This window comes from Alternaria novae-zelandiae, assembly GCF_023758075.1.
Source record: "Alternaria novae-zelandiae strain BMP 2774 chromosome Unknown scaffold_32, whole genome shotgun sequence".
Lineage (NCBI taxonomy): Eukaryota > Fungi > Ascomycota > Dothideomycetes > Pleosporales > Pleosporaceae > Alternaria > Alternaria novae-zelandiae.
Genome location: NW_026056992.1, coordinates 71,383 through 85,919, shown reverse-complemented (window position 1 = coordinate 85,919; position 14,537 = coordinate 71,383). Strand labels below are relative to the sequence as shown.

General features: G+C 53.1%; 7 protein-coding genes across 7 annotated transcripts; 4 read left to right on the top strand and 3 right to left on the bottom strand.

The window, feature by feature from the left end:
- Positions 1-756: 756 nt before the first annotated feature.
- Positions 757-2,449, bottom strand: J4E88_010331 (uncharacterized protein; the record flags this gene model as incomplete). Its single annotated transcript, XM_049403924.1, has 2 exons — positions 757-1,578; positions 1,628-2,449. The coding sequence occupies 2 exons, from the start codon at positions 2,447-2,449 to the stop codon at positions 757-759; spliced, it is 1,644 nt and encodes a 547-aa protein (XP_049250296.1).
- A 633-nt stretch (positions 2,450-3,082) lies between these two features.
- J4E88_010330 (uncharacterized protein) lies at positions 3,083-5,168 on the top strand (the record flags this gene model as incomplete). The annotated part of the gene is made up of 2 exons (XM_049403923.1): positions 3,083-3,430; positions 3,477-5,168. The coding sequence occupies 2 exons, from the start codon at positions 3,083-3,085 to the stop codon at positions 5,166-5,168; spliced, it is 2,040 nt and encodes a 679-aa protein (XP_049250295.1).
- Positions 5,169-5,482: 314 nt separating this feature from the next.
- Positions 5,483-7,031, bottom strand: J4E88_010329 (uncharacterized protein; the record flags this gene model as incomplete). The annotated part of the gene is made up of 3 exons (XM_049403922.1): positions 5,483-5,811; positions 5,862-6,710; positions 6,761-7,031. 3 exons carry the CDS (start codon positions 7,029-7,031, stop codon positions 5,483-5,485), a joined length of 1,449 nt encoding a protein of 482 aa, XP_049250294.1.
- Positions 7,032-7,705: 674 nt separating this feature from the next.
- On the top strand, positions 7,706-8,351 carry J4E88_010328 (uncharacterized protein; the record flags this gene model as incomplete). The annotated part of the gene is made up of 2 exons (XM_049403921.1): positions 7,706-8,159; positions 8,224-8,351. 2 exons carry the CDS (start codon positions 7,706-7,708, stop codon positions 8,349-8,351), a joined length of 582 nt encoding a protein of 193 aa, XP_049250293.1.
- A 260-nt stretch (positions 8,352-8,611) lies between these two features.
- J4E88_010327 (uncharacterized protein) lies at positions 8,612-10,697 on the bottom strand (the record flags this gene model as incomplete). The annotated part of the gene is made up of 2 exons (XM_049403920.1): positions 8,612-10,167; positions 10,217-10,697. 2 exons carry the CDS (start codon positions 10,695-10,697, stop codon positions 8,612-8,614), a joined length of 2,037 nt encoding a protein of 678 aa, XP_049250292.1.
- A 479-nt stretch (positions 10,698-11,176) lies between these two features.
- On the top strand, positions 11,177-11,718 carry ANB1 (translation initiation factor eIF5A; the record flags this gene model as incomplete). Its single annotated transcript, XM_049403919.1, has 4 exons — positions 11,177-11,182; positions 11,209-11,418; positions 11,471-11,603; positions 11,654-11,718. 4 exons carry the CDS (start codon positions 11,177-11,179, stop codon positions 11,716-11,718), a joined length of 414 nt encoding a protein of 137 aa, XP_049250291.1.
- A 516-nt stretch (positions 11,719-12,234) lies between these two features.
- J4E88_010325 (uncharacterized protein) lies at positions 12,235-13,839 on the top strand (the record flags this gene model as incomplete). The annotated part of the gene is made up of 1 exon (XM_049403918.1): positions 12,235-13,839. One exon carries the CDS (start codon positions 12,235-12,237, stop codon positions 13,837-13,839), a length of 1,605 nt encoding a protein of 534 aa, XP_049250290.1.
- Between the last annotated feature and the right edge of the window lie 698 nt (positions 13,840-14,537).

Sequence of the window (14,537 nt, the reverse complement as noted above, 5' to 3'; positions counted from 1 at the left end):
GTTCTATATTCAAAAACTCACCAAGATCTTTCCCATGCAGCCGGCTGCTGCAAGAGCGTATAAAATAAGCTCGGTCTTGCAGACATCTTTTCCTCTTTAACACACCGCGCGGTCTCAGGAAACTAAAACTCTGGTGGAACTGAGGGATGTCTTTTCCTGAGCTGTGTTTCCAAAAGAGGAGCCCCCATCGATAATGATTTGTGTGGAAGACACGCAAAACAAGATGGCTCCGGTCTATGAGAAGAGCACCTTGCGACAGCACATCGCGATGCATGTTTTCATTTCATACATTTTCGACCTCATCACTAGGCATATAAGAGTATATAATCTTCAACGTTGCCTGGAGAACTCTTCTGCACACCAATCTCTGGCACAAATTTCCAAAAATTGAAGGAACTGGCGGATGTGCGAGTTTCTGCTCTCTAGAACCAAGAAACTAGGAACTCATGATTTGCGTCTGGCTGTGTGCACCGTCCATGCAAACAAAGTGCTTGTGTTCAAAACGCGTCACTAGTGCTAATATACCAAATATTGAGGGAAGAGACTCGAGTCGGAGGGCTTGTCCATCATATCAAAACCAGATCATGTTGCGGCAGGTCATGTTTTGATGTCCCTGGGAGTCGAAGAACGGCACGACTATATACAAAACATACTTCCAAAAGCTGCCAACTTCACCTACATGTCCGGCTGGAGAGAAGCACCTAGCGGGTCAATACGCCATGCATATTTTGGGTCTAAAAATTTTTAAAAGATTCTTCATGCATCCAAAACTTTGAGCATCTCCTCCACGCTCTGGAACTTCTCCCTCTCCTTCCCTTTGCTCTTGCCTCTTGCTCGTTCAGCCTCATCGATCTTCTTCCAATCCGACCAACTCAGCGGTCTGGTACTAGTGACATTATCTTTGATGCCATCCCAGCCGAGACCCGTGCTTCTATTGTCGCCGCTGGTATCGTTCAAAAATGGCACGTCGGCCTCCCAGTCCTGCGCAATAATGTCTGCAGATGCAAAAGCGTCTTGCATGGTACTGGCGATGACGCCGGTCGGTCCGCGCTTGACCCAGCCTGCACAGTATAACCCATGAACGTGACCAGCTGTCAAACTACCAGGCCCTGCCGATGGTGTGATGACACGGCCGTGCATGTCGTTGGGTATTATGCCGAGTTTCTCGTCGAAGGGTACGCCGATGTCGGAAAGGCCAGGTAGACCGGTCGATTTGTATCCTACGGATCTAAAAGCCAGCGAGGCCTCCAGCGATGTCTCTTCGTTTGTGGGTGTGACGCGGGCTCGTTGGTCGAAAGGATCGGCGTCGGGGACAAATTGTTGCTTTGTAAAGGCGATTGAAGAGAGGTGACCAGCGTCTGCGCGCATCGACTTGGGCGCTTGCATGAAGTCAAGGGCCCATGACCGAGACGCTTCCTCTTTAGCAGCCTTGCTACCTTTGAGAAGGACTTCAGCTATCCGCTTTTGTACTCGGGGGAGCTTCTTGATCTCGGGTGGGTAGAGGGAGCGGTCGATTGGTTCGAAGGCGACGGAGGGGATGTTCATGAGCTCGCGAGCTTCTTTGACAGTGAAGGCAGCCTGGCTTCCAGTAAGCGATATATCAATGCATGCGGATAATGAGACGTACCTGTATTGGCCCACGCCGGCCAACGACCCTTACAGATCGCACCCGACTCTCTGATAGCGTCTGGATAGCCTGCTCCGAGATGTCGGTATGCCGTAGACTGTCGACAGGGCTGAGCAATATGCGCGCAACATCCAGCGCCACATTTCCCTGCCCTATGACGACAGCCTGTTCGCCAGCTTGGAGATTGGGTTCCAGGCTCCGAAACTGCGGCAGCGCATTGTACCATCCTACAAAAGACCTGGCCGAGTACACTCCGGGCAGGTCTTCTCCTGGGATTCCCAATCGCCTATCTTCACTTGCGCCGTATGAGAACAGTATCGCGTCGTAGTGGGGCTTCATCTTGGCCAACTCGACATCGTGGCCAACCCTCACATTGCCAATATAGTTGAAGCGCGGTGATTGCGCGACCTCCTCGAACGTGTCCTGGCAGTTCTTGACCTCTGGATGGTCCGGCGCGACACCGTAGCGGACAAGCCCATACGGCACAGGAAGTTGCTCGTACATGTCCACGACGGCATCTTGGTTCTTGTTCATCAATCGGTATGCCGTGTAGAAGCCTGCCGGTCCCGAACCGATGATTGCGACGCGAAGGCGCCCGCGCGCGCTTGCAATCGTGCTGTAGGCATTGCGAAGTAGTCTTGGTGTTGCAGACGCAATGGCGTATGGAGACGGCTTTGTTGTCCGATATCGTATCGTGCTGATCGCCCTCACATGCTTCAAGGTACCATGGTCGCGTATTATCGGAGCCGACGCGCCTGAAATGCGTTGAGTGCAGCTAGCGCAAACATAGGGCGTCCTCTGTAGGTGCCGGACAAGGTGCATGGTGTGAAGGTCCTTGCATCTGATAGCGGCGATCGCCGCACGAGGAACTTCGAGATGACTAAGGTCCACCAAACAGGACCCTCCCGAGGTCAATGGCACCCATCCTTGGACCCATCCAACGCCGCGACCATCAGGTTCACACTGGAATCATGATAAGCGAAAGCAATTCCGATTCAATGCTTCGTCTTTACCACGATATGATCACAGTATTGTTGGGCCTCTCCTCCGCCCAACGTGCCGCTCAAACCACCAACAAAGCAAACCTGACCACAATTCCTTGCTGCAACTCATTGGGCCCCCACATGTTCCTGGCTAATACAGGTTTCAGCCGCTCGTGGCTGCGACTAGTCAATGCCTAAGCCCGTCCCATCCGTGCTTCCTCACGTCATGAGCCGTTCTGGATCTACATTGGTCGATATTGATTGTTGTCATGACAACCCCATATTTACATACATATCACCCCAGGTCCCCGCGTGGGCCCATGTCAGCTATCAACCAGCATTTGCATCTCTTTGCTAATAAGCGAGAAGACGTCTCTCACCTTCTGTTCTGACGGTCGTGTGCAGCAGAACTTCCTTCCTTCGTTACTTCTCGCTCTCCATCGCAACAACGGCAGGCCGCTGGCAGCCCCATATGTACGCAGCGTCGAGGGATTCCATGATTGACACCGACCCCACCCGGTCGACGTTCAATCCAAAGGCAGTTACCATGGCTAGTCGCATGCCTCCTCCACCACCGAAGAAGAAGCAGGAAGGTCCTTACATCGACTTCAACAAGCACCCAGACAGCTACCTCATCCTTCCGTATGGTAACACACACGCGAAGGAAATGAGCCCGAAGACGAAAGTCTTCATCGACATTGCGCGATGGATCCAGTTCAGTCTGAAGATCCTCACTCTGCTTGGCGCAATTGGCATCATGCTGTGCGGTATCTTCATTCGAGGTGCGCAAGATACAGAGGGCTATATTTTGAGGATACCGGTATGCACAACTCAGTCAACATTTAAGACTTCGCTAACACAAACAGCCCGGTGTGGACCTCATCGTTTGTCTATACGCGATATACCATCTAGTCCGTAATCCCAAGACGCGACCAGCCGGAAGCTCCGCCAGCTACCACTTCTTTGCTCTCGTTACCGACGCCGGCTTTATCCCGTTCTACGTCTTCACCGTACTCATGGCTCGTCGCAACTCCGATATGGATGCCGGAACACTTGGGCGGTGGCGCACCATGTTCCCTACAGACAGTGAGACAAACATAGTCCTGTTGACAACATGGATCACCGCAATTGCTACCGGCGGCCTCCACGTCCTCTCAACCGCCATTGATCTGTACTTGGCTATTCTCTTCAGGAAGATTTCAAAGCTGCCGCCGGACATGAACCCACTTGAGGACAACCTGACTTCGCGCAGAAAGACCAAGCACAAGCACAAGAACTCTTCAATCTCAGCCATTACACCTCTCACGTCAGACCAAGAAAAGAGGTTCAGCGACCAGAGCACCATTGCCGGAGACCGCCGCGATTCGAAGACTCCTTCCTACATCTACAGCGATATCCCAAGTCCCAACAAGAACCAGGTCGCATTCATGCACACGCGAACAGACTCGGAAACCACATATTCGCCTCACACACCTGCTTCAGCTCGCCAATCCAGGGAGCGCTTCTCCATGTACTCTCAGCCTCCGTCCGCGTACCAGTCCCGCAAAGAACTCAACCACCGTGATGATCTACTGAACGACGAGGAAGACAATCAGACACTGGCCCAACGCAAGTCCATGCTCTCTCAACAAGCGAACATCAAACGACACTCTCGTGGCGGATCCCACGTTACCTCGTCCTCCTCGAAAGAATCCTTCCACACTCCTCCCGGAACCGCACGCTCTTCCAAACAAGAAGCGACTGGTGATCTCTCCCTCCAGCGCAACTCCCAGCAAAGCCTCAAGAACGACAACTGGTTCGTGCATCCTGACGAGGAAGATGAACACCACGACCACTACCCGGCGCCTAAGCAGACAATGTTCCCCTCAAATGCGAACAATGGCTACAACACAGTCTCACCCTACGACGACGTCTCTGACTACGAAGAAGAGCCCGAGGCACCCGAACCTCTACGCATGAACCCCCTCAGCCAGAACCCGCCATCTCCCCCCGGTACAGCCACCTTCTACGACCCTTACAAAGCCACCTCCCCTCCTCCACCCAGCCTCCAGCGCACCAAGACCACAACCTCCATCTCCACCGAAAAGACGTTCGACCGCTCCCACTCCCGCTCCGGCACCCCGAAATCGCGGTACTACGGCAACCTCCAAGCCGCCACCGAAGGCGTGCGCAGCGCCTCCAACTCTCCCTCCCCCACAAAAGGCTCCTTCCGCCAACAACCTAACCACTTCCCCAGCGCCACAAAACAATACGCCGTAAACACTCCTCCACCCGTCCCCACGCACAACAACGTGGCCAACTCGCCCTTCACGCTGCACAAGAAGAGCTACACGAGTATCAAGCGCACGGGCGAGGCGAACTACACACCCAAGCAGGGCCAGTCGCCGCGCGTCGTCAGCCGCTCTGGTGTCGATTACATCAACCCGTATGAGTTTGACGACTCGGATCTGGGTACGCCGGGACGCAGGAGAGATGTTAGCGGGAAAATTGCTGAGGAAGGCAGAGGCGGTGGGTGGAGTGGGATGACGCAGAGGAAGGTTAGTGGTGTTGCTTATTAGCTTTCTGTGTTCTTTTCTACTAGGGAGGCGTTTGATGTTATCTAGGTTCAAGGGTTTTTCTTGTGACGATGTTTTATACACATGATGTGGTTTGTCCATTTTTCTTTGGGGGGAACTAGGATTGGGTCGGGACTTGGGGGTTAGCATGACTACATAGCACGTTCTGGATGACTGGAAATGACGATATGGGATCTTTCTGCTGCATGAAACTGAGTTGCATCTTTTTGCTGGTACTTTGCTGTGATGTTGTTGTGCAGACATGATGCGGATTTGCGCGGCCGTCCCTGCTATAGTACAACATGAAGCGCGGCTCCTCAGGCTATACTGTCGACATCATACTCAACATCCGTTCTAATAACATACTTCGCACCCTCAACAACCCCCGTGCCTTCGTGAAGTAGCGCTCCTTGCGCCTCGCCGTGTGGAAATACCGCGACACTGCCCATGATAGGTTTGACCGGGTAAGCGTTAATAACGCCCTCCTTAACACTAGGAACGAAGAAAGTCGTCTCCCCACCCTTGAACTCGTCGTTGAGGTAGATAAGGAAGGTGAAGAGAGAAGACTGGCGCGCATCGGCTGGCGAGGCATCGTATTTGTAAGCATCGGTGACGGGATCAATGCCTGAGGGTGGCCAGGCGCCATCTGTCAGAGTTAGCATATGGATCATTTTAATTTGTTCAGAATCTACGAACCGATATGCATACGATACTCAGCACCAGGCACGTATCTGTATACTCTGAAGCGTCGGTTGATACCGCGGACTTTCTTGCCAGTCACGCTGTCCGGCACAAACGCTTTCACTCTTTCCCAGAGCTTGTCGTGGAATGCTTGGTCGACGATCCAGTAGAAGTTGTGTGCTAGCACACTAGTGTCTTCACCTTGCGGTCGCATGGGCGCGTCGGGGATGAACTCTATAGTTTCGCCGGCTGCGATGATGGAGGAGCATTCCTCTGGAGAAAGTACGTCCTTGATCAGTCGGAGGTTAGGTACGATTGGGTGCTTGAAGCATTCTGTCTTGGGTCCTTTGCCGAGCAGAACGGCGTCGTCTTGGGAGGCGTAAAGGATTGCAGGGTGAAGGTTCGGTGGTTTGCGCTGCAGACCGGCGGTAGTTTCGATAATGCGGAAGCGGTCCTTGAGGTCGGGGGAGCATGATTTGAAGATGCTCTTGTCTTCAACACTTTTCCGTACTTGACGAGTGGGTTTTCTGGTGCCTCGTAGATCCCATGTGTCTTGTAATGAGATACCTGATGCGATATCTATGCCGTGGCCTGTTGTGTCCGTCGGACCCGTGACTCTTAGTATTGAATCCAGAACCCCGATCAGTTCGTCATTTTGCGCGTTTGTACCGACCACTGTATGACTAGGGACCTGCACGTGGATGGACAGCCCGGAGACTACGTCCAGAGTACGCACCCACCGGCAAAGAGCACCCAGTGTTGGAGTGTCTTTTCTGATGCGCATCTCTGCCAACAAGATGAGGGCTTCTGTGTACTTGGCGTCTGTGAGCGCACCTGATATCCGCGCAGTGAGGTTACTGCCATCTATTCTTACGCTTAGTCTTCGATGTCGAAACCCAAGATATTAGACATACCAGCTGAGTTCAGGCCGGTAGTACATGCTTGACGGAAGTCGTATACAGCAGTCCTCAGGTCTTTGCACGCTTTTGACTTGATTAGTAGTGGATGTGCGGATAGCGTTTGTAATGTCTCAATTGCGACCTCGATCTCTTCAGATGAGATGACCGAATGTACACTTGCTGGCTCGAGTGGATTCGCATCTTGTGGCGGACTTGGGATGCTGTTCGGGTACTGCTTCTTTGCAGCCTGCAGTTGCGCATTCGCGCTGCGTTTCCGCTTGGCCATGCTTGATGATTAATTTTCTAGACGTGAAACTGGAGAGCGGAATAGTATCCACCAAAGATGTGTCAGCGATTACCGTGACGGATGTGAAGTAGTCCGTCCTGTACGTGCATGCCGAGGTTTACGGCGGCGAACGTAGAAATTTTGTGGTCTGTGCTCTGGACTAGGCGGGGCAATGTTGTGCAGTACCAGTGCGGAAAGGCCCGCTCTCCGGTCTCACCACCTCAGGACACATGCAGGCGCGTCACACTTACATGTCTGAGCATCAGACTCGAGGTCCCTTACGTACAGCACAGACCTGGTTCGCTCGATGTCCGACCGAGAGTTCTGACCTCATTCATTGCAAAAGGACTTTGTATATCTCGATGCCTACTGTATCCACAGTGGTGCAGTAGACTAGAAGCCCTGAGCCCACACACTCGGCAGTTCAACGGCGCTATGCAAGCTACGGGGTCTGAGACACGATTGACGGAACGGGGTTAACGACAAACAATGGGCCGACGTACGTGTTATGCGCGGATCGAGGGGTACATTCCAGAATCTCGAGTACCCAGGTATATAGATAACTCGGGCGATCGCTCTTTTCTTTTTCTTCACACATCTATACAAATTTTCGCTCATACATCTATCTGAATATACTCTTACTTTAACACATACCCCCACTTCGACATACATACATGCTCACCAAAATGGCTTCCACCTCCTTCTACCAGGCCACCGTGCCCACCTTCAAGGGCATCGCCAACAGCGCTGTTGGCTTCCTCTCAGCAGCCAAGGAAGAGCAGGCAAAGAACAGCTCGCTGCCCTCCGACCAGGACCTTCTCAACGCCCAGCTCGGCGACATGCTTCCCCTCCGCATGCAACCCATCCTCGTCGGCAAGTTCCCACTCGATGGACTCACGACCCTGAAGCTCAACGGCTCGGCCGCACCCCCTAACCTGGACCCCTCGTCATTCTCGTCCCTCGACGACGTCATCAACTTCTTCAAGCAGTTTGCTGCCGTCTTTGACGCCGTTGACGAGAAGACTTACAACGAGAGCGCTGGAAAGAGCTTCGATGTAACCGTTGCGGGCAAGACTATGACAATGTCTAACTTGGCTGAATACTACAACAGCTTCGTCATTCCCAACAGTTAGTATTACCCTCGATGGAACTACATGTCAAATGTAGAATGTATGCTCACACGGACTCTCAGGCTACTTCCACCTCAACGCCATGTACATGCTGTTAAGGAGCAAGGGATTCACTCTTGGCAAGGGCATCTACGTCAAGCCTTTCTTCACCGAGCAGGCGAAGAAGGACTGGGCCCCGTTGATGGGTTAGAGAGCGCCATATGCTGAGCTGCGCTGTGTCTATTTAGCGAAAAGACTCGATAATCAAAGAGCACGCATTGGATAGAAATGAAATAAATGACATCACATCAATCTAGTCGACAGAGGACAACTAGACCTGCCTGCACCTATTAGTTTTCTTGCTCGTATGGGAGTGAGTGTCTAATATGTGAAAGAGTACACAGAACAGAAGACATTGCCAGAATGTCTGTCAGCCTGCAGTGCTGATGTTCATTGTTCTTCTCAGCTACTTTACTTGTCGAAAGCATCTCTCAGCTTCTCAAAGTGTGCCCTCATTTCCTCGCCAAGCTTTCCTTCAACATCTGCCAAAATCGTACACACCAAGCTATAGTTGTTACACAAGAATCTCTCCCTCTTTCGTGCATCGCTGATACCCTTGCTCAGCTTGGTGAGGTAGGCTTCGTACTCGCTCCTCAGCCTGCCCACGGATACACTGACTGGCTCGTCGTCGCCTGCTTCCGAAGAGAGAGCCAGAATGCCTTGGAGAAGGTTTGCAAACTTTTGTGTGAGAGGTGTTGGCGCTGTGGAGGTAGCGGTGGAAGAGCTTGAGCCAAGTAGCGCCGCACCGGTCGAAGGTCGGCCGGGTAGAGATGCAGTGACTTTCTGAAGTGAGGTGCAATGCATGTCCAGAACCTGCTGGAACCTCGGCCACAGTAACATGTTGGTTGCGTTGATGTAGCCTTCCACCGTCGGCACCTTTCTACGTTGTAGCTCGAATGCGAAGTGCTGGTTGAGTCGTACACATAGGAGTATACCAAGCGTGTCTGTTGTTGCTTCAACGAGCGACTTTGTAACCGCTTGGCCGACTGCTAGCGTAGGCTCGAAGATTGAGTTAAAGGTTCGTGAGATCGCGTGAAAGTTTTGTGATGGGGCGAAGTATGTAGATATGAAGGTGTACTCAAAACATGCGTTGTCGACGAGTGCGAGGTTGAAGCTGCGGAAAGGGACTTCGAGGTAATGCGGCGACTTCTCGTCCTCGGCAACGTTCGCTGGCAAGGCATTGACAGAGGAGCTCTTCAGTGCGTCGCGACGTCGTCCGAGAGAGAAAGCGTCGTATGCAACTGGTGCGTTTCGAGACTGACCGAGCAGAGTTCCAGCTCTTCTCGCACTGGGATCTTCGCCCAGAACATCGTACCTGTCCATAGCATGCACTTTGATCTTTTCGAGCGCGGTTCGGTATCGGCTGAAGTGGTTGAGGTAGTACCACCGCATGGTATATATGTATGCCTGCGCTATCTGTTGCGCAAGCTCTGCCTGGTGTTTCGCGAGGAAAGAATACAAGTCTTTGTATTTTAGGAATGCTTGCTGTTGGATGATCTGCGCATTAATGGAAGGTGAACGGATGGCCTTGATCTGGGCGACTATATAGTCTCGTATTCGTTCAACGGCGCGGTTTATGAGATCGTCCAGCAGGGGCTTGACGTCCTTTATAGCCATCAAGTCTGGATGTTCTTTGGCTTTGTCATTGACTGTCTTGGACCGTTTCTCGACTTCTGCAAGGGCGCGCACGAAGCCGTCATCGACCGGACCTTCAGCGATCTTGCGCACGACAGCTGGTGATATGCTGATGTCTTCAACCGCCGGTCCCAGGAGCTTCTCCACCACTTTTCGGTTTTCCAGCTTGGTGTTCAGAGCAATGGACCGGTTCTGGAGTGATTCTATCTCTGCAGACACGGCCTCGAGATCCGACTGGAAGTTCGTCAGGTTTGCTTCGACCGACTTGAGCACCTCATCGCACGCCAATATCGACTTGTGAAGGTCCTCAAACTTGTCTTTGTCTTTGTCATCTGCAAGCACAATGAGCAAAGACTTGGGACTCTGAGCATGAAAACATACATTCTTCGACTGACTGCGCGCTATATGTATGTACAGAAGTGGGCTGCTGTCGCTCTGCGGTCTTCGCCGCGGCGAAATCGTGCAAGCTCAGGTCCCCGAAATCAATATCCTCCTCTACCACTTCAGGCTTCTCCGATATACGCGTCGAGTCTTCCCCGTTCGTGGCAGGCGAGTTGCGCGGTGGTCCTCCCATAATCGACTCTAGCACGTGTATGGGATCTGGCACGTTGGGCGGAACACCCCCTGTCTGGCGCCTACGTGGCCCGCCATTTGGCATGCGCGCGGATAGAGGCAGGCTCGCAGTCGAAGCATTGGGCGATATGAGGGGCGTCAGCGAAGACGATCGCGGATTCAGCCCCGGCCTCACGGGTTGCGCGGGCGCTGGATAGCCCCTTCGGGGAGCGGGCGAGTACGAGTCGCGTCGTGGAGGCGGCGTGCCGGTGGGTGTCGAGTACGAAGAGAGCCTATCTAGACCCCACATGATGCCTACTGGGTCGCAGTCAGTTCAAGGGTGCATGCTAAGAATCAAACACGGATAGCGAGTCCTGAGGGCAGCTGTAGAGCACCTCGATTCACATAGCAGGCCCGGCGATTGTTTTATCCGCGGGCTAGACAGGGATCCGCTAGCGCCGCCTTCCCCTCCGCGCCTGCCCAATTTTGCCCACGCAAAAGACTTCTCTCTCCATCTCCATTTAAGGACACTGCCCACCCCACTGCCCTTCGCCCAGCAGCCCGAACTCAGCCCTTCCTCCCTGTCGCATCCAACTCTCATTCATCACCATGGCGGACAACAACGACGCGCAGGTACGTCCCTCGGAATCCAGCCCCGCATGTGCTCTTACCCCACCCTTCGGAGCACTGTCGCCAGCTGCGCTCCAGCTTCGCACCCTCTTGCGCCGCCCTCTTGCGCCCAGTACTGACGCCGCAAATTATAGCATGAGCACACCTTCGACTCCGCCGATGCGGGTGCCTCTACCACCTACCCCATGCAGTGCTCTGCCTTGAGGAAGAACGGTTTCGTCTGCATCAAGAACCGCCCCTGCAAGATCGTCGAGATGACCACCTCCAAGACCGGAAAGCACGGCCACGCCAAGGTCCATCTGGTCGCCATCGACATCTTCACCAGCAAGAAGCTCGAAGATCTCTGCCCCTCCACCCACAACATGGACGTTCCCAACGTCACCCGTCGCGAGTACCAGCTCGTAAGTGGCCCATGAGGCTCCAATGCGAAGCCTGAGCTAACACGCGAACTAGCTCGACGTTACTGACGACGGTTTCCTCTCCCTCATGTCCGACGACGGCTCCACCAAGGACGACGTCAAGATCCCCGATGGTGAAGTTGGTGACAAGATCAACAAGATGTTCACCGAAGACGGAAAGGACACCAGTAAGTTACACGGAACAGGCGATTTTTGGGTCATGCTGACATACCACCAGACGTCATTATCCTTACTGCCATGGGTGAGGAGGCCTGCATCGACGCCAAGGAGGCTCCCAAATAAGCGCATCGCTCAATACGTAGACTGTTTGGCAGGAAGCAAGGCGCGGACTGCAGACAGATTACAAACGGGGCTGCAACACTCTTTGCATATTGCGTGCAAAGTTGTAGCTCCGCGGCAAACGTAGCATTCTCCCGTGCGATTTGCACTAGGCGACCAATGCACGAGGTTCTTCGGATGGTTTTGGGTTCTTTGCATTGCCATGTCTGGGAAACGTATTACGATGCATTTCCCTCTTTAGATATATCCCTTACGCTTCTGGCAATGAATAAAAGGTGATGACTTTACGGCAAATGTCGCGTCCCTCATTGGTAGAAAATTCGTGTGACTGGTTGCCGGATCCGCGCTAGTGGTCGGCGAACTTCGATCTCGTGTATCCTGGACAACAACTATCCATGGATCACATGTGACGCAGCACTCAAACGCACTCTTTCTCACTTGCAGCCTCATTATCTTGAAATATCTGCACTCACTCTTTCCATATTCAGGTACACCACCAAATCCATTGAAGCCTCGTTTATGTCGACTAAAGGCCCCGTTTGTGGCGTCGAAAACTGCCGGTCTAGACGCTACGAAGAGGGCGAAGACGGCTTCTTGTATTGTCAGAACGGCCACCAACAGGCTGGCTTAGTCCGCGGAGAAGATGACGATGACTACGTAGGGGCTTCCCGAACAGTCACGCGCAAGAAGAAAGAGACGGAGGATGACGCCAAATCCACTGGTAAAATATACAAGGGCGCCCGAGGTTTCGATTTATACTTGAAATGTCTGCAGCTCGTCCTGCGACATCAACTTTGGTTCCTCGTCAAGGATCGAGGATTGCCTGTGGAGCTTGAAGCAGTCACACGCGATCTCTGGTCGCTGCGCGTTGCTCAACTTGGAGACCGGATCGCGAGTCAGGATGAAGAGTCCTCAGAGTCACAGAGTCAACAACTTTTCAGCACCATGGAAAGCGAAGATGATGCCACAGATACTGAGAAGGGTCATCTCAGAGATACCAAGGGAAAAAGGAGCATGAGGTTAGCCGCCGCACCCAATCTCAATGATTGTCTAGTCTTGTGCTACCTTGGTATCTTGACACTAAGGCTGTCGTTCACACCAGGCGATGTCTATGCGTGGGTCATTGATGGCAAACTAGCATATCGCAGAGCAATCAAGCTACTGCCACTCGCCATGAGAGATCGACTGTTACCTGCCTACCGTGCTGTTCTCGATCCAAGCGCATCGCTTACTTATACACGATTTTACAAGACGCTCATAGACCTACAAATGAGCTACAGCAAAGACCACGGTATCACTTGGCCAGCTCTGAACGTGCCGCTCCTTCTGTTCCGCTATCTGAAAGAGCTTGCCTTGCCACTGGAGCTGTACGATGCAACAAAACGACTCGGCGACTTGCTCGGCTATGACTTCGCTCCTCACCATGACGGTAAGAAGCGTCTGAGTATACGGCATCTAGCTGAGGCGCAACTAGTGAGCTCCCTCGTCATATGCATCAAGTTACTTTATCCTCTCGACGACAAGAAGCGTTATCCGAAATCATCTTCCGAACCAACAGCGGCGGCGATGAACTGGGAAGTGTGGCGGGAGCAAATGAAGGGCGCGGAGGAAGCCAGGCGAGGAGGCAGGGGACGCTTCACTACCGAGGAGTTGACAAAGGTGCAGGAGAAGGATGTTCTCACGATGGGCCCTGAAGAGATGGATCAGTACCTCGACTTCTACGCCACCGAGTATCTGGATGATGCCGAAGTTCAGCGCACGAGGGATGCTGATGACTTCCGACACGCGCTGTACAATATGTTTCCTATCGACACTACAACACATCATCCCCCACAGGAGGCATCCCATACTTTACCGTTGAACGAAAAACTGGAGGTGATAAAAGTGGTTCAGGGCGCAATGGAGACAGTCCCAGTGGTAGCCGAGGAGAACAGTGAGGTATTTAGGATAGGGCAGGCTTACCCGATTTGGAAGACGGAAGATGATATTCCAGATGTAGCAAAGACGCTGTACAGAGAAGCTGCAAAGATCGCAGGGCTATCGATGAACATGCTCATATTAGCGGTCGGTTCCACGGAAGCAAGGGTTGAGCAGTGGAAGAAAGCACAGAAGAGGCAAGCTTGAGGTCGGCACGTGCATGTAATAATACAAATCCAAAGCGTGACTATCACTTGCCAAACAGGTGTCTTCTTTGAATTAATGCACGCTTGATGCGCCGGTTTGGAGTGATGGAAGGCGTCACACGTGAGGGGCGCTTGACGCGAGCTAACGCTTGCCGGCCTAGCATGGGTGTCTGTGCGCGCACACAGTGTGGAATTCGTCTACCACTTCCGCCCTCAACCTCGATACTGAGATCACGGAACACCGCAACACCGCCAAAGATGCAGATCTTCGTGAAGACCCTGACGGGCAAGACCATCACGCTCGAAGGTATATCTCGGATGCACGAATTGCAATGGGCCCCGCGCTGACTTATTCGCAGTTGAGAGCAGTGACACCATCGGTACGCACACCCCCAATGCCACTCGACGGCAGTACTCCGCACCGCGCCGCATCGCATCGCATCGCCCGCGCTTGCAAACCATGTAGAAGAGGGAGGATAGAAGCTGACAGCGGGCAGACAACGTCAAGTCCAAGATCCAGGACAAGGAGGGCATTCCCCCGGACCAACAGCGCCTGATCTTCGCCGGAAAGCAGCTCGAGGATGGCCGCACTCTGTCCGACTACAACATCCAGAAGGAGTCCACCCTCCACTTGGTCCTCCGTCTCCGTGGTGGTATCATTGAGCCTTCGCTCAAGGCCCTTGCCTCCAAGTACAACTG